Source organism: Pimephales promelas, chromosome 3, assembly GCF_988280905.1.
Source record: "Pimephales promelas chromosome 3, fPimPro1.hap1.1, whole genome shotgun sequence".
NCBI lineage: Eukaryota > Metazoa > Chordata > Actinopteri > Cypriniformes > Leuciscidae > Pimephales > Pimephales promelas.
This window is the reverse complement of record NC_142771.1, coordinates 40,697,901-40,713,329: the sequence shown is the minus strand read 5'-3', so window position 1 is coordinate 40,713,329 and position 15,429 is coordinate 40,697,901. Positions and strand designations below refer to the sequence as shown.

At 38.8% G+C, this 15,429-nt stretch overlaps 1 protein-coding gene across 7 annotated transcripts in view; it reads right to left on the bottom strand.

Moving 5' to 3' along the window:
- Positions 1-15,429, bottom strand: part of LOC120476206 (uncharacterized) — a 54,627-nt gene that overhangs the window by 38,690 nt on the left and 508 nt on the right. For 4 of the 7 annotated variants that reach the window (XM_089128887.1, XM_089128888.1, XM_089128889.1 and 1 more), the window contains exons 2-8: positions 13,224-14,199; positions 11,271-11,390; positions 6,368-8,284; positions 6,071-6,244; positions 2,779-2,952; positions 1,938-2,111; positions 1,088-1,261 (exon numbers count right to left, since the gene is read on the bottom strand). In XM_089128887.1, coding sequence (XP_088985013.1) covers positions 1,088-1,261; positions 1,938-2,111; positions 2,779-2,952; positions 6,071-6,244; positions 6,368-8,284; positions 11,271-11,390; positions 13,224-14,128 — 3,638 coding nt within the window. In that variant the 5' untranslated portion in view covers positions 14,129-14,199. The remainder of the gene's footprint in view (positions 1-1,087; positions 1,262-1,937; positions 2,112-2,778; positions 2,953-6,070; positions 6,245-6,367; positions 8,285-11,270; positions 11,391-13,223; positions 14,200-15,429) is intronic. The other 3 variants (XM_089128891.1, XM_089128890.1, XM_089128892.1) reach the window with 3 other exon arrangements.

Below are 15,429 nucleotides of genomic sequence, written 5' to 3'. Positions count from 1 at the left end.
CTAATTAATGATTGGAAGAACGCGTATCGATCACCGTTACTGTACAATATGCACGTATGTCCATGACAACGCTACGTTCAGCTGCTTTTGAAATTACGTGTTTTTTTCACTTCCTGATAAGTAACCGTTTTGGACATACGCGAGTTTCATCGGGCAGCGACGATATATTCACACCTATGTACAATTTAGTCTCTCCAATTCACTTATACCCCTTTTCCACCGAAAAAAGAACTGGTTCGGAACTGGTGCTGGTTCAAAGTTGGTTCGGAGTTGGTTCAACTTGCGAACCCGTTCAGAACCTGTTTGTTTTTCCACTGACTAGAGCACCCAGGGAACGACGTCATTACGACACTGTGCACGTCGCTAGAAACACTTGCAAGTACATTGCTTTGGGATTATCTCTAACTCGTGTACCAAGAAAACTTTAAAAACAATTGAAATATGTAAGTCTTTTAATCTTTTCGTTTGATATGTTGTCTTTTCTGATAAGTTATGTACCCCTGTCTTGTGTCTTTTTTCTTTCCATTTATTTGTTCTATATCGTGACAGTTTTCTTCTTCGCTTATGTTTCAAATAAAAAAATAAATAAAAATGCTTGCGTGTTTCTGCAGTTTCTCCTGGCTTTGCGATGGTCAGAAAAGATGTTTAGAGCACATCTAAACCCGCCCCAGCCCCCGACGAAAACATGACGTGCTAAAAGAACTGGTTCCAAAGCGGCACCAACTCTTTGCTGGACTAGAATCCAGCAAAGAGTTGGTGCCGCTTTGGAACCAGTTTTCCCGGCCGCGAACCGGTTCTTTGGCTGTCAAAACACAAAGAACTGGTTCGCACGCAGGCACCGGCTCCGAACCGGCCCTCAAAATGCTTTGGTGGAAAAGGGGCTTTATTGGATTGTGGAGAAAACCTGAGTGCAAGGAGGAAACCCACACCAACACAGAGAGAAAATGTAAACTCCATTCAGAAAGGCATTATTTACATATGCACTATGGCATTTGCAGTATAAATTGATGTGAAAAAATAAAGCATTTCAGAATAAGTTTGCCACGATATGTCCTTGTGTGGTTATTTTTCATAGAGCCTCAAGTACCTCAGTATGTTGAGTTGACAGTTTAGACTCTTCAGTCCGGCACAGAGCAGCTTCACTCCTGAATCCTGCAGGTGATTGTTACTCAGGTCCAGCTCTCTCAGGGAGGAGTTTGAAGACTGTAGAACTGAAGACACAGTTTCACAGCACTGATTGGTGAGCTTACAGTGTGCCAACCTAAATGAGAGAAATGAGAAACAAATCATTACAAAAACAACATTATTAATACAGACTGTTTATTTTATGGTACTGTATGGATTTTTATGTCATGTTGCAACCTTATGCTGGCTGTAGTGTTAAGTATTTTTTTTACATCAATTTGCACTATATAACAAAGGAAAAAGCAAAAAAAAAAAAAAGATTTGTGATACTGATATTTACTTTGCTTATGTACACAAAGCCTTAACGCAGTACTTATTTAAAGCACATAATCTGGAGCAGATTGCAGTTTAAAGTCATTTTTGGATATGATGCCACAAGATTTGCACATCTGGATTTGTGGATTTTCTCGCATTCTTCTTTGCAGGTCCTCTAATGCTCTGTCAGGTTTGATGGGGACCATCTCAGGCCACAAACAAGGGACACCCTGGACAAATGGCCAGTTCACCACAGGGCTTACACAAAGACACGCATATATTCACACCTGTGGACAATTTGGTCTCTCCAATTCACTTATTGGATTGTGGAGAAAACCTGAGTGCAAGGAGGAAACCCACACCAACACAGAGAGAAAATGCAAACTCCACACAGAAAGGCCTTTAATTACATATGCACTATGGCATTTGCAGTATAAATTGATGTAAAAAATAAAGCATTTCAGAATAGGTTTGCCAAGATATGTCCTTGTAAGTACCTCAGTATGTTGAGTTGACAGTTTAGACTCTTCAGTCCGGCACAGAGCAGCTTCACTCCTGAATCCAGCAGGTCATTGTTACTCAGGTCCAGCTCTCTCAGCGAGGAGTTTGAAGACTGTAATACTGAAGGCACAGTTTCACAGCACTGATTGGTGAGCTTACAGTGTGCCAACCTAAATGAGAGAAATGAGAAACAAATCATTACAAAAACAATATTATTAATACAGACTGTATATTTTATGGTACTGTATGCATTTTTATGTCACGTTGCAACCTTATGCTGCCTGTAGTGTTAAGTATTTTTTTTACATCAATTTGCACTATATGACAAAAGGAAAAAGCAAAAAAAAAAATTATTTGTGATACTGATATATTTACTTTGCTTATGTACACAAAGCCTTAACTCAGTACTTATTTAAAGCACATAATCTGGAGCGGATTACAGTTTTAAGTCTTTTTGGGGTATGATGCCACAAGATTTGCACATCTGGATTTGTGGATTTTCTCCCATTCTTTTTTGCACGTCCACTAATGCTCTGTTAGGTTTGATGGGGACCATCTTAGGCCACAAACAAGGGACACCCTTGACAAATGGCCAGTTCACCACAGGGCTTACACAAAGACACACACCTATGGACAATTTAGTCTCTCCAATTCACTTATTGGATTGTGGAGAAAACCTGACTGCAAGGAGGAAACCCACACCAACACAGAGAGAAAATACAAACTCCACACAGAAAGGCCTTTAATTACATATGCACTATGGCATTTGCAGTATAAATTGATGTGAAAAATAAAGCATTTCAGAATAGGTTTGCCAAGATATGTCCTTGTAAGTACCTCAGTATGTTGAGTTGACAGTTTAGACTCTTCAGTCCGGCACAGAGCAGCTTCACTCCTGAATCCTGCAGGTCATTGTTACTCAGGTCCAGCTCTCTCAGGGAGGAGTTTGAAGACTGTAGAACTGAAGACACGGTTTCACAGCACTTACAGGTGAGCTTACAGTGTGCCAACCTAAACGGGAGAAATGAGAAACAAATCATTACAAAAACAATATTAATACAGACTGATGTTTTTATGGCACTGTATGCATTAGGGGTGTAACGGTTTGGTTCGTATCACGGTTTTAGATTGACGGTTTTGGTATATGCTGTGGACTACTGGAATAATCGATACAGTCAAATACAGTCAAATAAAAATAAAGAAAATAAGAATAAAATGAACAGTGCTTTTCAGGTTTTTCGATTAGGCCTAACATTAGTTTTCAGGTACAGAAATGTAATAAAGTAATCAAATATAAAATAACAGTGTATTTGACTGACGGTTTAGAAGTCATGGTTCGGTACAGCAAAGTTGATAAAACTAAATGTGAATGATTATCTTTAACCCTCTGAGACCTAAGGGTATTTTTACAATAAATTTTCCGTCTGGTGTCATTTACTAAAAAAGCTTGTAAAATATCAACCCTTTGGTGCACAGACAATTGACACACCTCTTTTTTTTCAGGACAAATTGAACTTTCAGCATATTTGTGTTACATTGATGTCACCTGAATGTAAAATAAGTTATGGGACCATAAAGACAAATGAAAAAATAAATCGGAAATGGAATCACTCAATTATTTATTGAAATCACACACAAATAAATAAAAGCTAAGCAATTTTCCTCTGGAAAATAGTTTGTTCATGTCTTTGGAGTCCTGGAGCACAGGAATAAACATTATAACTTGTACAGAACAAAAAATATTGACATTTTTCCAAAAGAAGTCCAGGCGTTTGGGGCCTCATGAAATTCACTGGTGCCAAGCCTCAAAACAGTTCCTATCAGCAATCACACAGAGGGCCACATCACAGGTTTTGCATTTCTATTTTATTTATTCTTTTATTTATTATGTTCTTTTTATTCTTTTATAATACATTTATACTACTATAATACTTTTTTACAGTAAATAAATAAATGGCACTTCAGCTGGGTCTATCCTGGTAATCTAGTTCCTCATCTGTCAAAAAGCTCTGTTCTCCTGAAAATCCTTCATCCTGCAATGCACCAAAATAGACCAGCGCTTTATTTACGTCCATTTCGCTGTGTTTCTCTGTGAATCGCGCGTCTCCGTGAGTCTCTCTATCTCTCTACACTATATCAGCGCTTGGTTCATGCGTAATGACGCACACCAATGTTTACAACGGATCAGCCTGTAATTGGTCAAAAACCATCACGTGAAAACATCACGTGATATCCAGGATGTCCGCTAGCATCAAGCTAGCGGCAAAAATGACCGAATATTTATGAATTATGGGCTTCAAGATTATCAAAGTTTGACATAAAGCGTTTGGATTTATTGCTGAAAACCTCTGAAAGGAAGCACAAGTTCCAGGCTGGATAGAAAACCTTCTGTAAAGGCTAGAAAGACCCGAAAGACACCCCCGTGATGGCTAGCTCGTTAGCTTTCTGCTGGAAAAAACGGTAAGAAAATCGATAAATCTGTCATCGAGTTATGTAAACATTTATCGGAGGTGACGTGTGGCATCGTCGACGACGCCGTCGGGCTCAGGGGGTTAAGGATTGTATTTAGTATCATTTTAAAGGTCTCATGGTAATTGGTACAAATGTCTCACTCCCAAAGAAGTAAAGAAAAAGGTAATAAAGTTCTTAAAAATATAGAAATATCTTGCACACAGAAGGGTGTGTCTTTGAGTTAACACCTTCTGATCATTTGTCTGAATGTTAATTTCCACTGTTCCTAGCAATTGGTCAAACTTCTACCCCCCGTAAGTATGGAGGGGGAATACAGTAAATTTCCACTAAACTCATGTTTTACATATCAAATAAGGTCTGGCTATATAAGGAAAATGCAACGAGAGCTCAGAGCTGTTTTTTCTGCATCAGATCAGCTTGTGAATGCGGTGTCGCTGAGACTCAGCGTTCATGTAGTTCATAATGTCGGCTAAAGGATTTTCCTCTTTGTTCTAGAAAATTTGATGGTTTGCATTGATTATCTTCCAATTGATTATGGAATTGTAATAATACATTTACTTGACATAATAAATTGTTATATTTGATTATTCTAACAGACTTTGACTTTATTTTCATTAGAGTTAAAAGGAATAGTCAAACATTAACGTATATTTAATGATGCACAGATATCATTGAAAAACCTTTTCATTTATGGAGTCAGATGAAACGAGTTAATACATAAGATAAAATGTATTGCATTTAATTAAAAATCCCTTTGCCATGGGAAAGACAGAACACGCGTGAGACCTTCACCTCTAATCGAATACCGCCATTGGATCGATTTAGCAGGTCTTTCATCAACTAGGCTATCAATCGCCACTTACATTAAATGAAAAAAAATCAGAATCATCCTCTCATTTTCTCTGATTCCCTAGTTATTTTTTATTTTATTTGTTTTACATTCAAAATTGTTTTAATCAGTTGGGATTTGTCCAGTTGGGCAAGTACAATTCACTTACACTTGTCTCAATTCACTTACACTTGTCACTTGTCACGTGTCCAAGGACCAGTGTTAATGTCAAGCCCTGATATATTTTCCTTGATTGGTTTTCTCTGAAAATAATATTTTTTTTTGAAAATGAAAGTAAAAGAGTGACGCACGTTCATTGCATTTTACCGTGATGAGAGTCCCGTGTCTTAAATAAACTCAACACATTATAATGATTTATCTGTCATCCACACTCGATTACTTGGAATGTTATGTTTTTATTACTTGGCCCGCCTGACCAGCGGATTATGATCCGCACAGCACTATCGGCAAACTATACGGTTTGAGAATGAACACAGGTTGGGAACCCGCAACAGAACCCTGACAGTGGAAAAAGTGTATCTGAGCACATGACTGTCTGTCCAAGTTTTGTCGAGAGCCGGACGCAGCACGAAATTTGACGAAGGCGGCCATCTCGTAATTCTCTATGCAGGAAAAACCCCGATAGAGAACTGTGTTTAGTGTTTGTTTATTTGATATACAACTGAAAACTGAGCATAAAGCAGGAACTGTAGTGGAAATTTAGGAGTTGGTACATTAAAGTTTTTAAGTATTGGCGATTGCATTTAAAGTTCCAATTAAATATATAAACAATTGAGAAACTATAATTAATAAATGTGAAACACAAACCTCAGAACGTTGAGTTGACAGTTTGGACTCCTCAGTCCAACACAGAGCAGCTTCTCTCTTGAATCCTGCAGGTCATTGTTACTTAAGTACAGCTCTCTCAGGGGGGAGTTTGAAGACTGTAGAGCTGAAGACACAACTTCACAATGCTGATCTGTGAGATTACAGTCTGCCAAACTGAAAAAAAAGGATATTTGATTAAAAGGCATGCAGGTGTCAAGACCACTTCATCTATCATTATGGGCATATTATGTTCATATTTCAATGCAGTTGATATTGTGTTCATATTTTCACACTCACAGAGCTTTTCTGCAGTTCCTCAGAGCAGGTAACAGTCTGCTTCGACCCTCTTGTGATGATATGATCTTGAACTTTTTAGGGTCAAACTCATCCATCACCTCGTCTGACATCAGGATCATGTTTGCCAAAGTTGAACATTGTGCAAGAGAAAGACGTTTGTCGTTTGATCCAGATTTTAAAAACGCCTGCATTTCATTAACAACAGAATGATCCTTCATCTCAATCAAGCAGTGTGACAGATTCATCCATCTTTCAGGACTGACATCATTTTTTTGACCTCGTTTGATGTTGTGGGTTATTTTCTTGATGCTCTCTGGGTTGTTCTCTGTGTGAATCAGCACATCCTGTAAGAGTCTCTGGTTGGACTCCAGTGAGATGCCATGAAGAAATCGAAGTAAAAGATCCAGGTGTCCATTTCTACTTGTCAAGGCTTTATTCATTGCTCCCCTCAGAAACACATCCAGAGAAACATTTCCAGATTGGGTTCTGGACTTTCCTGTGAGGAACATTTTCATAACTTCACAGTTCTTGTGTAAATAACAGAAAAACACATACAGTGCTGCAAAAAACTCCTGAAAGCTGAGATGTACAAAGCTGTAAACCTTCCTGTGATAAATCACAGATTCCTCCCTAAAGATCTCAGTGCAAATCCCAGAATACACTGAGGCGTCAGTGACGTCTATGCCGCTCTCAATCAGGTCCTCCTCATAGAACATCACATTGCCCTTCATCAGCTGATTGAAAGCCAGTTCAGCAAGTTTCACAATCACGTCTCTGTTGGACTGCAGGAGTTTCTCTGGATCTTTCTCTTCATACTTCTGGTTCCTCATATGAGTTTGAATGAGGAGGAAGTGGATGTACATTTCAGTCAGAGTTTGAGGGATTTCTGCACTGAGATCTTGTTTCAGGATGTTTTGAAGCACAGTGGCTGAGATCCAGCAGAAGACGGGTATGTGACACATGATGTGGAGGCTTCTTGCTCTTCTGATGTGAGAGATGATTCTGCTGGCTTGATGCTCATCACTGATTCTCTTCCTGAAATATTCCTCCTTCTGAGGGTCATTGAATCCCTGAATTTCTGTCACACGGTTGATGTAGTTTGAGGGGATCTGATTGGCTGCTGCTGGTCTGGTGGTGATCCAGATGAGAGCTGAGGGAAGCAGATCTCCTTTCATGAGGTTTGACATCAACACACCCACAGATGAAGACTCAGTCACATCAGAAACTTTCTCACTGTCTGAAAACATCAGTGTCAATCTGCTTTCATCCAGACCATCAAAGATCAACACAACTGTACATTCATCATACATCTCTGAGTCCAGATCTCGAAGTTCAGGATGAAAGTCCAGCAGAAGTCTGTGAAGACTGTACTGATGATCGTTAATCAAGTTCAGCTCTCTAAATGGAAGCACAAACATGAAATCTACATCCTGATTGGCTTTTCCCTCGGCCCAGTCCAGAATGAACTTCTGCACAGAGACGGTTTTCCCGATTCCAGCGATGCCTTTAGTAAGAACAGTCTTGATTTTGTCTTTCTTCTCTCTTCTCTTCTCCTCATATCCTGGTTCAGGTGAAGGATCAAAGATGTCATTGCAGTTGATTGGAGTGTCTTGGAGTGTCTTGTAACTTTTCTCCATCTGTAGCACCTCATGTTCTTCATTCACTCCTTCACTCTCTCCCTCTATGATGTACAGCTGTGTGTAAATCCTGTTCAGGAGAGTCTGATTCTCTTGTAGTTTGATTCCCTCAAATAAGCTCTCATATCTGTTCTTCATGCTGGTTTTGTGCTGGTCTTTGACTCTCTGCAGATCATCATGCACTGGCTGGTGAGAATCAAGCTGCAGGGCTGCTTCAGTGTCATGATGACTGATGTGTTTCTGACAGGACACATATCGGATCTGCTCAGCTCTCCCACCACTGGAAACACATTAAGAAGACACACAAAAAAAACAGAAAAGAGTAGAGACATTTATTATATATTTGATATGATATATATAATCTTTCTGATTTGAAATCATACCACATTTAGAGAGAAGTTGTTTTTAAAGACACTCCTTTTAAATATAACATGATTTCTATTTATTATAGCCAAATTATTTCTTCCCATTTAGAGTTTCCCGAATATTATTTTTAGGACTGATATTGTTTCTACTTAGTGAAGATTAATACTGCCGCCATTTGGGATAGATAATGACCAACATATTTAAAGGATTAATTCAATATGATATTAATGCATCTAGCCCAGATGACAAAAATCATTTCCGTGTAAACGGACATGTAACAGAGAAATGACAGAAAGAAGCATAGAGCCTGTTTAACACTAGAAATGTAGCAGAGCAGAAGAAGCACAAAAGCTGTGCTCTTGGGGAGCTGAATAAGTCCATTCACACAGTGATTTCAGGACTAATGGCAGCATTTATACTAGAGACAACTGCAGCAGATTGTGTTGGTACATTTAAGGTCAGGATGGTGATTATATCCAGCCAATCTGTATTTGTAAGATTACTAAAACTCTTAATGGCTCTTTCCTCCCAGGCCTAGTTCTCTCTATTGTAAGTTAAATGAGTCAGATTACTGAGGCTCCAACCTTTTGTCTCTATGTATGATAATGTTAAAGGTTTGAGCAATCTAGTCAGGCTGATTGGATTAGCATCTCAAGGCTCTGAATAACTGCTATGCTGATGAGATCAGGGCTGGGGAATTTCCGGTAACCAGCTGAATCCTATGCCTCATTTGCATGCTTTGTTTAAAAGTGTCTACACCTCTATGTAACTCCTCCCCCTTGTAAGGTATATGAACAGTCTGTATTTTAGTTTAGTCAGACTTGGCTAAGATTTTTGGACAAAGCCGACTACAGCAATGCAACATCAATAAAGAACCCTGCTTAAAAGATACCACCCGAGTCTCCTGGTCTTCGCTTCTGAGTTCCTAAACTTTAGAAGAAAAAAGTTCAAAAACACTATTGAAATTGATTTATAGACATCATAATGTTATTTTTCCCCTAAAATTGTTATTGCACATATATCTGAAAAGGTTTGGGTTTGTTTTTTTCTTCCTTGAACTCCACACAGCGGACATGATAATTGCTGACAGGTCTCATCTCACTCAGTCATGTTCTAGCTACCGCTCACGTGACGCCAGTGTTGCCAAGTCCGCTGTCCCACCCCGAAATGCGATTTGCAATTTTTTAAGAAGCAATTGGATTCTGGATTTTGTCGTGAAAATATGGCAACCCTGCATGACGCATGTTGCTTATCTCTATTTACGGCATGTCTCTCAGGTGTTGTTAAGCATTTGTATGACAGTTTAGGAATAAGGTCCATGATCGGATCAGATCGGATTATACTCCCGCGAATCAAACAATATCCGTTCCAGTGATTTTGGCCAGTATCAGACTAATACCGATACTAAATATCGGATCGGCGCAACCCTAACATGTGCGATAGAGTTTTGCATGTGTGTGAGACAGAAGCACTTGTTTATGTGAAGTGAGGGTTTGTAGTAGGGGTGGGAGAAAAAAACTAAACTAAACGATAGATTATGAGAATTCCAGAATAGATTCTGAGCTTATTTTAACTGCAGATGTGCGATGGCACAGCTTGAGCTTTAATAATCACCTGTATTCTGCTTGCTTCCAATTACACAAACACACACCAATCAAATCATCCATAAAATAATCTTTCCTGAAGTTCAGAAAGGTTAAAGGAAATTTCAAGGACATGTCAAATTCTGTAAAATAAAAACTTTTGTAAAATATAATGATAATAATATTAAAATAATTGTTATTAATATATTTATTCTTAAATATTCTGGTTTGTATTTTATTGTGGTTATGTTCAGATATGAAGTTTTATTCTTGTGCTACAATTGTGTGACCTGTGCTATAAAGCTTTCAACTTCTATGTGCAAAAACATGTGCAAAAAAAGTTAAAGGGACACTTCACCCATTTGCATTAAGCTTTATATCTTTAGAAACCCAGTCATATTTTTGAATAGTCATGGTTTATTCCCTTATATTCAGAAATAATGATTTAAGTGTTTTACTTCCTGTTTATTATGACGTAAAAATCATCATTTTGCGTCATAATAAGCAGGAAGTCACATTTCATTGAAATGAGAATAGACTACAAACTTGGCTCCTCATTATTCCATGGTGTTGGACCCACTCAGCCTACAAGCCTATTACAGATCAGTGGGTGGGACTTCACTTGCAGAAACTGAAATCAATATCCGCCATCTTGTTTTTGGAAGCTAAGCTAACAAGCGCTGTGGAGATATGAAGGTATGAAGTTATGACAATGACAGAAGAAACTAAACATGATATTGAAGAAGATGATTTTGAAAGTCTGCTGCTCGAATCCAATGTTCGTGGCTATCTTTACGAGCCGCAATCCGACACTCCACACACACACTTGGATATGCGTCAAAATCTTGTGTTTATTTATGATAATCTTAGCCCTATTATTATTGTCTAACCTGTATTATGAATGAAATGTGACGAATTGCTTTGTTCCTTTTTTTGGATAAAAGCATCTTCTATATATGTAGCCTAATAAATGTTATAATGATGATAATTATTATTATTATTTGCACACACGGACACAAAACACACCGCGTCCTCAAAGTCAGGTGACTGTAAATGCGCAAAACCCGTTTCTATTGCAGTTTTGCAAAATATTCTTTTTTTCTAATTACCGGGAGTTTATATTCTTTTTGTCAAATAAACGGGAGTTTTTGCGAAATGGACGTGTTTCCATTGTGCGAATTTTCATTTCGCAATTTCAATTTGCGCAATTTGAAGGGTAATAGAAACGTGGCTATAGACACCATCTTATCCTTGTCATTCACTTCCTTAGCTTTTTTACACATAAGCCGACATTATTATCTACATGGTCATACTTACACAGGGTCAAAGGTCAAAGCGGGTCCATCACTGAGATTAGGGGGATCATACATGGATCTGTTATTCTTAATGGACACACAGTCAGATACTGGAGATGCTGCTCTCTTCCTGCTGATGATTCTGGAAAAAGACGGATGGAAATTAGGGTTGCCAACTATTCTGTATACTATTAAATCATCCCGTATTTAAGACATCAAAGAAGCGTTACATATGACAGCCATAGGGAACGCAGTTTGTCCTGTATAAGCAGGCATATGCCAGAGTCTAGACCATGCGAATAACGAACTGAGAATCTATCACTCTTTTGGGATTATATGTTTTATTTTTTTATATTTAAGTAACTAGCGTATTCTTAACCTTGTACCTCATTTTTGAAACACAAAAGGACCAATAAAGTCTAGAGCACCTAAAGCAGCCAATACTAGCGTTGGTGTAGCTTTAAGTTTTAAGTTTTTTAATGTTTTTGATTATTATCAATGTTGAAAACAGTTGTATATTTTTTTCAGATACTTTGATGAATAGAAAGTTCAAAAGCACAGTATTTATCTGAAATAGAAAGCTTTTAACAATATACAGTAAATGTCTTCACTGTCACTTTTGACTAATTTCTTAAAAAGAAACTCTTACTGACCCCAAACTTTTGAACAGTAGTGTGTAATGCTACAAAATCTGTTATTTTGAATTATGGTTTGTGTGTAGCATGACATTTTTTTAAATTAAATTGTAAATAGGTTGAGCAAAACTATGTGTTTGTCTAAGTCTATGTCTTTTATACACGTATTTAACTGGAGTCACTTAAATGACGTACACTGTGGTAAAGTACAAATATTTTGAGTGTCCCTTATTTTCCTATAAGAACACACATGCCATAATGTGCATGTTGTCATTGTAGTGGATACTTCTCAGCCATTTGAGTTTAACTAGTTAAGGATAGAGCCACTCAAATATAAGTGCTCCATGTTTGTTTGTCTTTTCTTCATTTTTGTTCAATATAAATATATTTAGTCTTATCGTGGTCCCACGTAGAGCTGTGTGAGCAGTGAATCAGCACTGACTTCTGCTGAACAATTACACTACTTTCTAATGCTGCGTTCACACCGGAAGCGAATAGCGCGTCAAATTCGCGTCTAGTTTGACGCTTGACCACTTTGTGTTAATTTGCGCGTCAAGAGAAATTTTTTTATATCAACCAAGCATTTATCGAGAGAGTCACTGCTCTGTATTTACTCTGGAGAGCAGAACAGCGGCGTGGGGATCATCGTCGCCGTATTTGTGTCCACCGGACCCTTCGGAGGCGAACCGTTTGGCTAGTTTCACCATTTGCTCGCTCGAGGAGCTGCGCCTGGACGACGGCCGCTGTCAGCAGTACTTCCGCCTGTCACGCGCCCAGTTTGATGACCTGTTGTCCCCCATCGGAGCGAGGATCACCCTCGCCCTCATCCACCTAATCTAACTGTCATTTATTTTTGTTTTGATGATAAATAGAGCCAGCCTCCAAAAGTTATTAACCTGTCCTGTCCTTTTTTTCTCTCACGTCCACGAACTTAACACGACACAAACTTATGCACATGTTGTCTTTACATCATAATAATATTTCATATAATCTAGATATGGAATGAATAACATTCAATACAAAATGAACATGTCTCGTATATTGAAATAAAGTTTTGAGTGATAAAATATTTGCTTTGTTGTGCAGTAGAACCACACGCATTTAGTCATATTACAAAATAATTTATTGATGCATCCAGATACTTCACCACGTGAGCAACCAGCAGGCTCCTGATTGTTTAACGCGGCGCAAATTTGATGCCAAAGTTCAGATTTTTCAACTCGGGCGGCAGACGCGAATTCGCACCAAACGTGTGAATGCGTAACGCGCCTTTGCATTGACTTAACATTGAAATCATTCAGATTCTCCAGCAGATTGTTCAGCAGCTTCATGATACTCACGCAGGGTCAGAGGTCATAGAACGTCCATCACTGAGATCAGGTGGATTAAAACCCATGTATCTATTACTCTTCATGGACACACAGCTGAATCCTGGAAATGGCCCATCACTGAACATAGGGGGCTCATACATGGATCTGTTACTCTTCATGGACACACAGCTGAATCCTGGAGATGGTCCATCACTGAGATTAGGGGGTTCATGCATGGAGATGTTACTCTTCATGGACACACAGCTGAATCCTGGAGATGGCCAATCACTGAACATAGGTGGCTCATACATGGATCTGTTACTCTTCATGGACACACAGCTGAATCCTGGAGATGGTCCATCACTGAGATTAGGGGGTTCATGCATGGAGATGTTACTCTTCATGGACACACAGCTGAATCCTGGAGATGGCCAATCACTGAACATAGGTGGCTCATACATGGATCTGTTACTCTTCATGGACACACAGCTGGATCCTGGAGATGGTCCATCGCTGAGATTAGGGGGTTCATGCATGGAGTTGTTACTCTTCATGGACACACAGCTGGATCCTGGAGATGGTCCATCACTGAGATTAGGGGGTTCATGCATGGAGATGTTACTCTTCATGGACACACAGCTGAATCCTGGAGATGGCCAATCACTGAACATAGGTGGCTCATACATGGATCTGTTACTCTTCATGGACACACAGCTGAATCCTGGAGATGGCCCATCACTGAACATAGGTGGCTCATACATGGATCTGTTACTCTTCATGGACACACAGCTGAATCCTGGAGATGGTCCATCACTGAGATTAGGGGGTTCATGCATGGAGATGTTACTCTTCATGGACACACAGCTGAATACTGGAGATTCTGCTCTCTGAGTGTGAACAGACACCTCCTCCTCTCTCTCCTCACACACACTCATTTTACAGGTCCGGTTTCTTCTCCTCCTCCTCTCTCTGCTCTCATTTTACAGGCATAAACTTGATTTCAGACCTGTATGTGGACACAGAGAAAATACACAATACACAACTGAAATATGAAACACTGAAGTGAATTAAAAATGAAATTGGGTTTAACTAGATTTATACAAGGTAAATTTACAAGGTAAAAGTGTCATGAAACCCCTCAGAGTTGAAAAAATTAAGAAATGGGCGTGTAAAGCTGTGGAAAAGTGAAAGTGAAGACGGGGGAAGACGGGAGAAAACAACCAATAAAACAGACCATTTTATAAGGTTTTTATAGACAAATGAATATTAAAACATGACCACGGAGTAGTGCTGAGCAATAAAACGATAAGTATAATTTTATTTCATTTTTCTCTATAAAACAATATCAAGATTTCTATAATGTTTATGCACCAAAAGGGGGAAAATTTTGAACCGCGCACCACACGGAGCATTTATCCGCTCAGCTCAAAGTCCAAACGGCAGTTCAGAACGTCCAGAAGTCCAACTGAACCGAACTGAACCGTCTCCAACATTACGCCGGAAGGGATCTCTCGCGCGTCTACGTCACGCAATGTTTACACTGAGATTTCGGGAGTTTTACCTTTTACTAAACATATTTAGATATCGTATAAGATATTGTACCATTTCACAAGATGTAAACAACACTGGCCCAGAAGCACTTCCTGTTTCAGTTTGTAACCGTTTTCTTTATTTCACATGTAAAGAAAACATCTTAAAGATGTTTGTTTAACTTTTTGATTCAGTTTTAAATGTTCTCTGTTCTGTTGGTTGTATTTTATCCCAGCTTTTATGTAGTGTTAAAAAACTGAAACAGGAAGTGCTTCTGGACCAGTGTTGTTTACATCTTGTGAAATGGTCTATAAATACTGTTCGTTTTCTCACACAAACCGCTCGCTTCGTGTCTTATGTCATCAGTGTGCTATCAAATCATGTTTAATTTTGACTTCTCTGTGCATGCTCTTTGAGGTGGACCCCTATACCTGCTATATGACTGACAGACAATAACGGTTTGACCAAAAAAAAAATTTAAAATTGAAAATGCTGTGGAAACAAAGACACCTACATCTTGGATGCCCTTGAGGTAAGATAAACCTTATCAAAAATTAATTTCAAAGTGAACTATCCCTTTTAGATCATCTTGTCCCGGGCCCAGGGAAGACCGTCAGCTGGCCTGGCTATTATGGATAGGAAATCATAGCACGGGAGTTACAGGAGTTTGAACTGCTAAAACTGCTTTGTTATTATTCATTTTTCG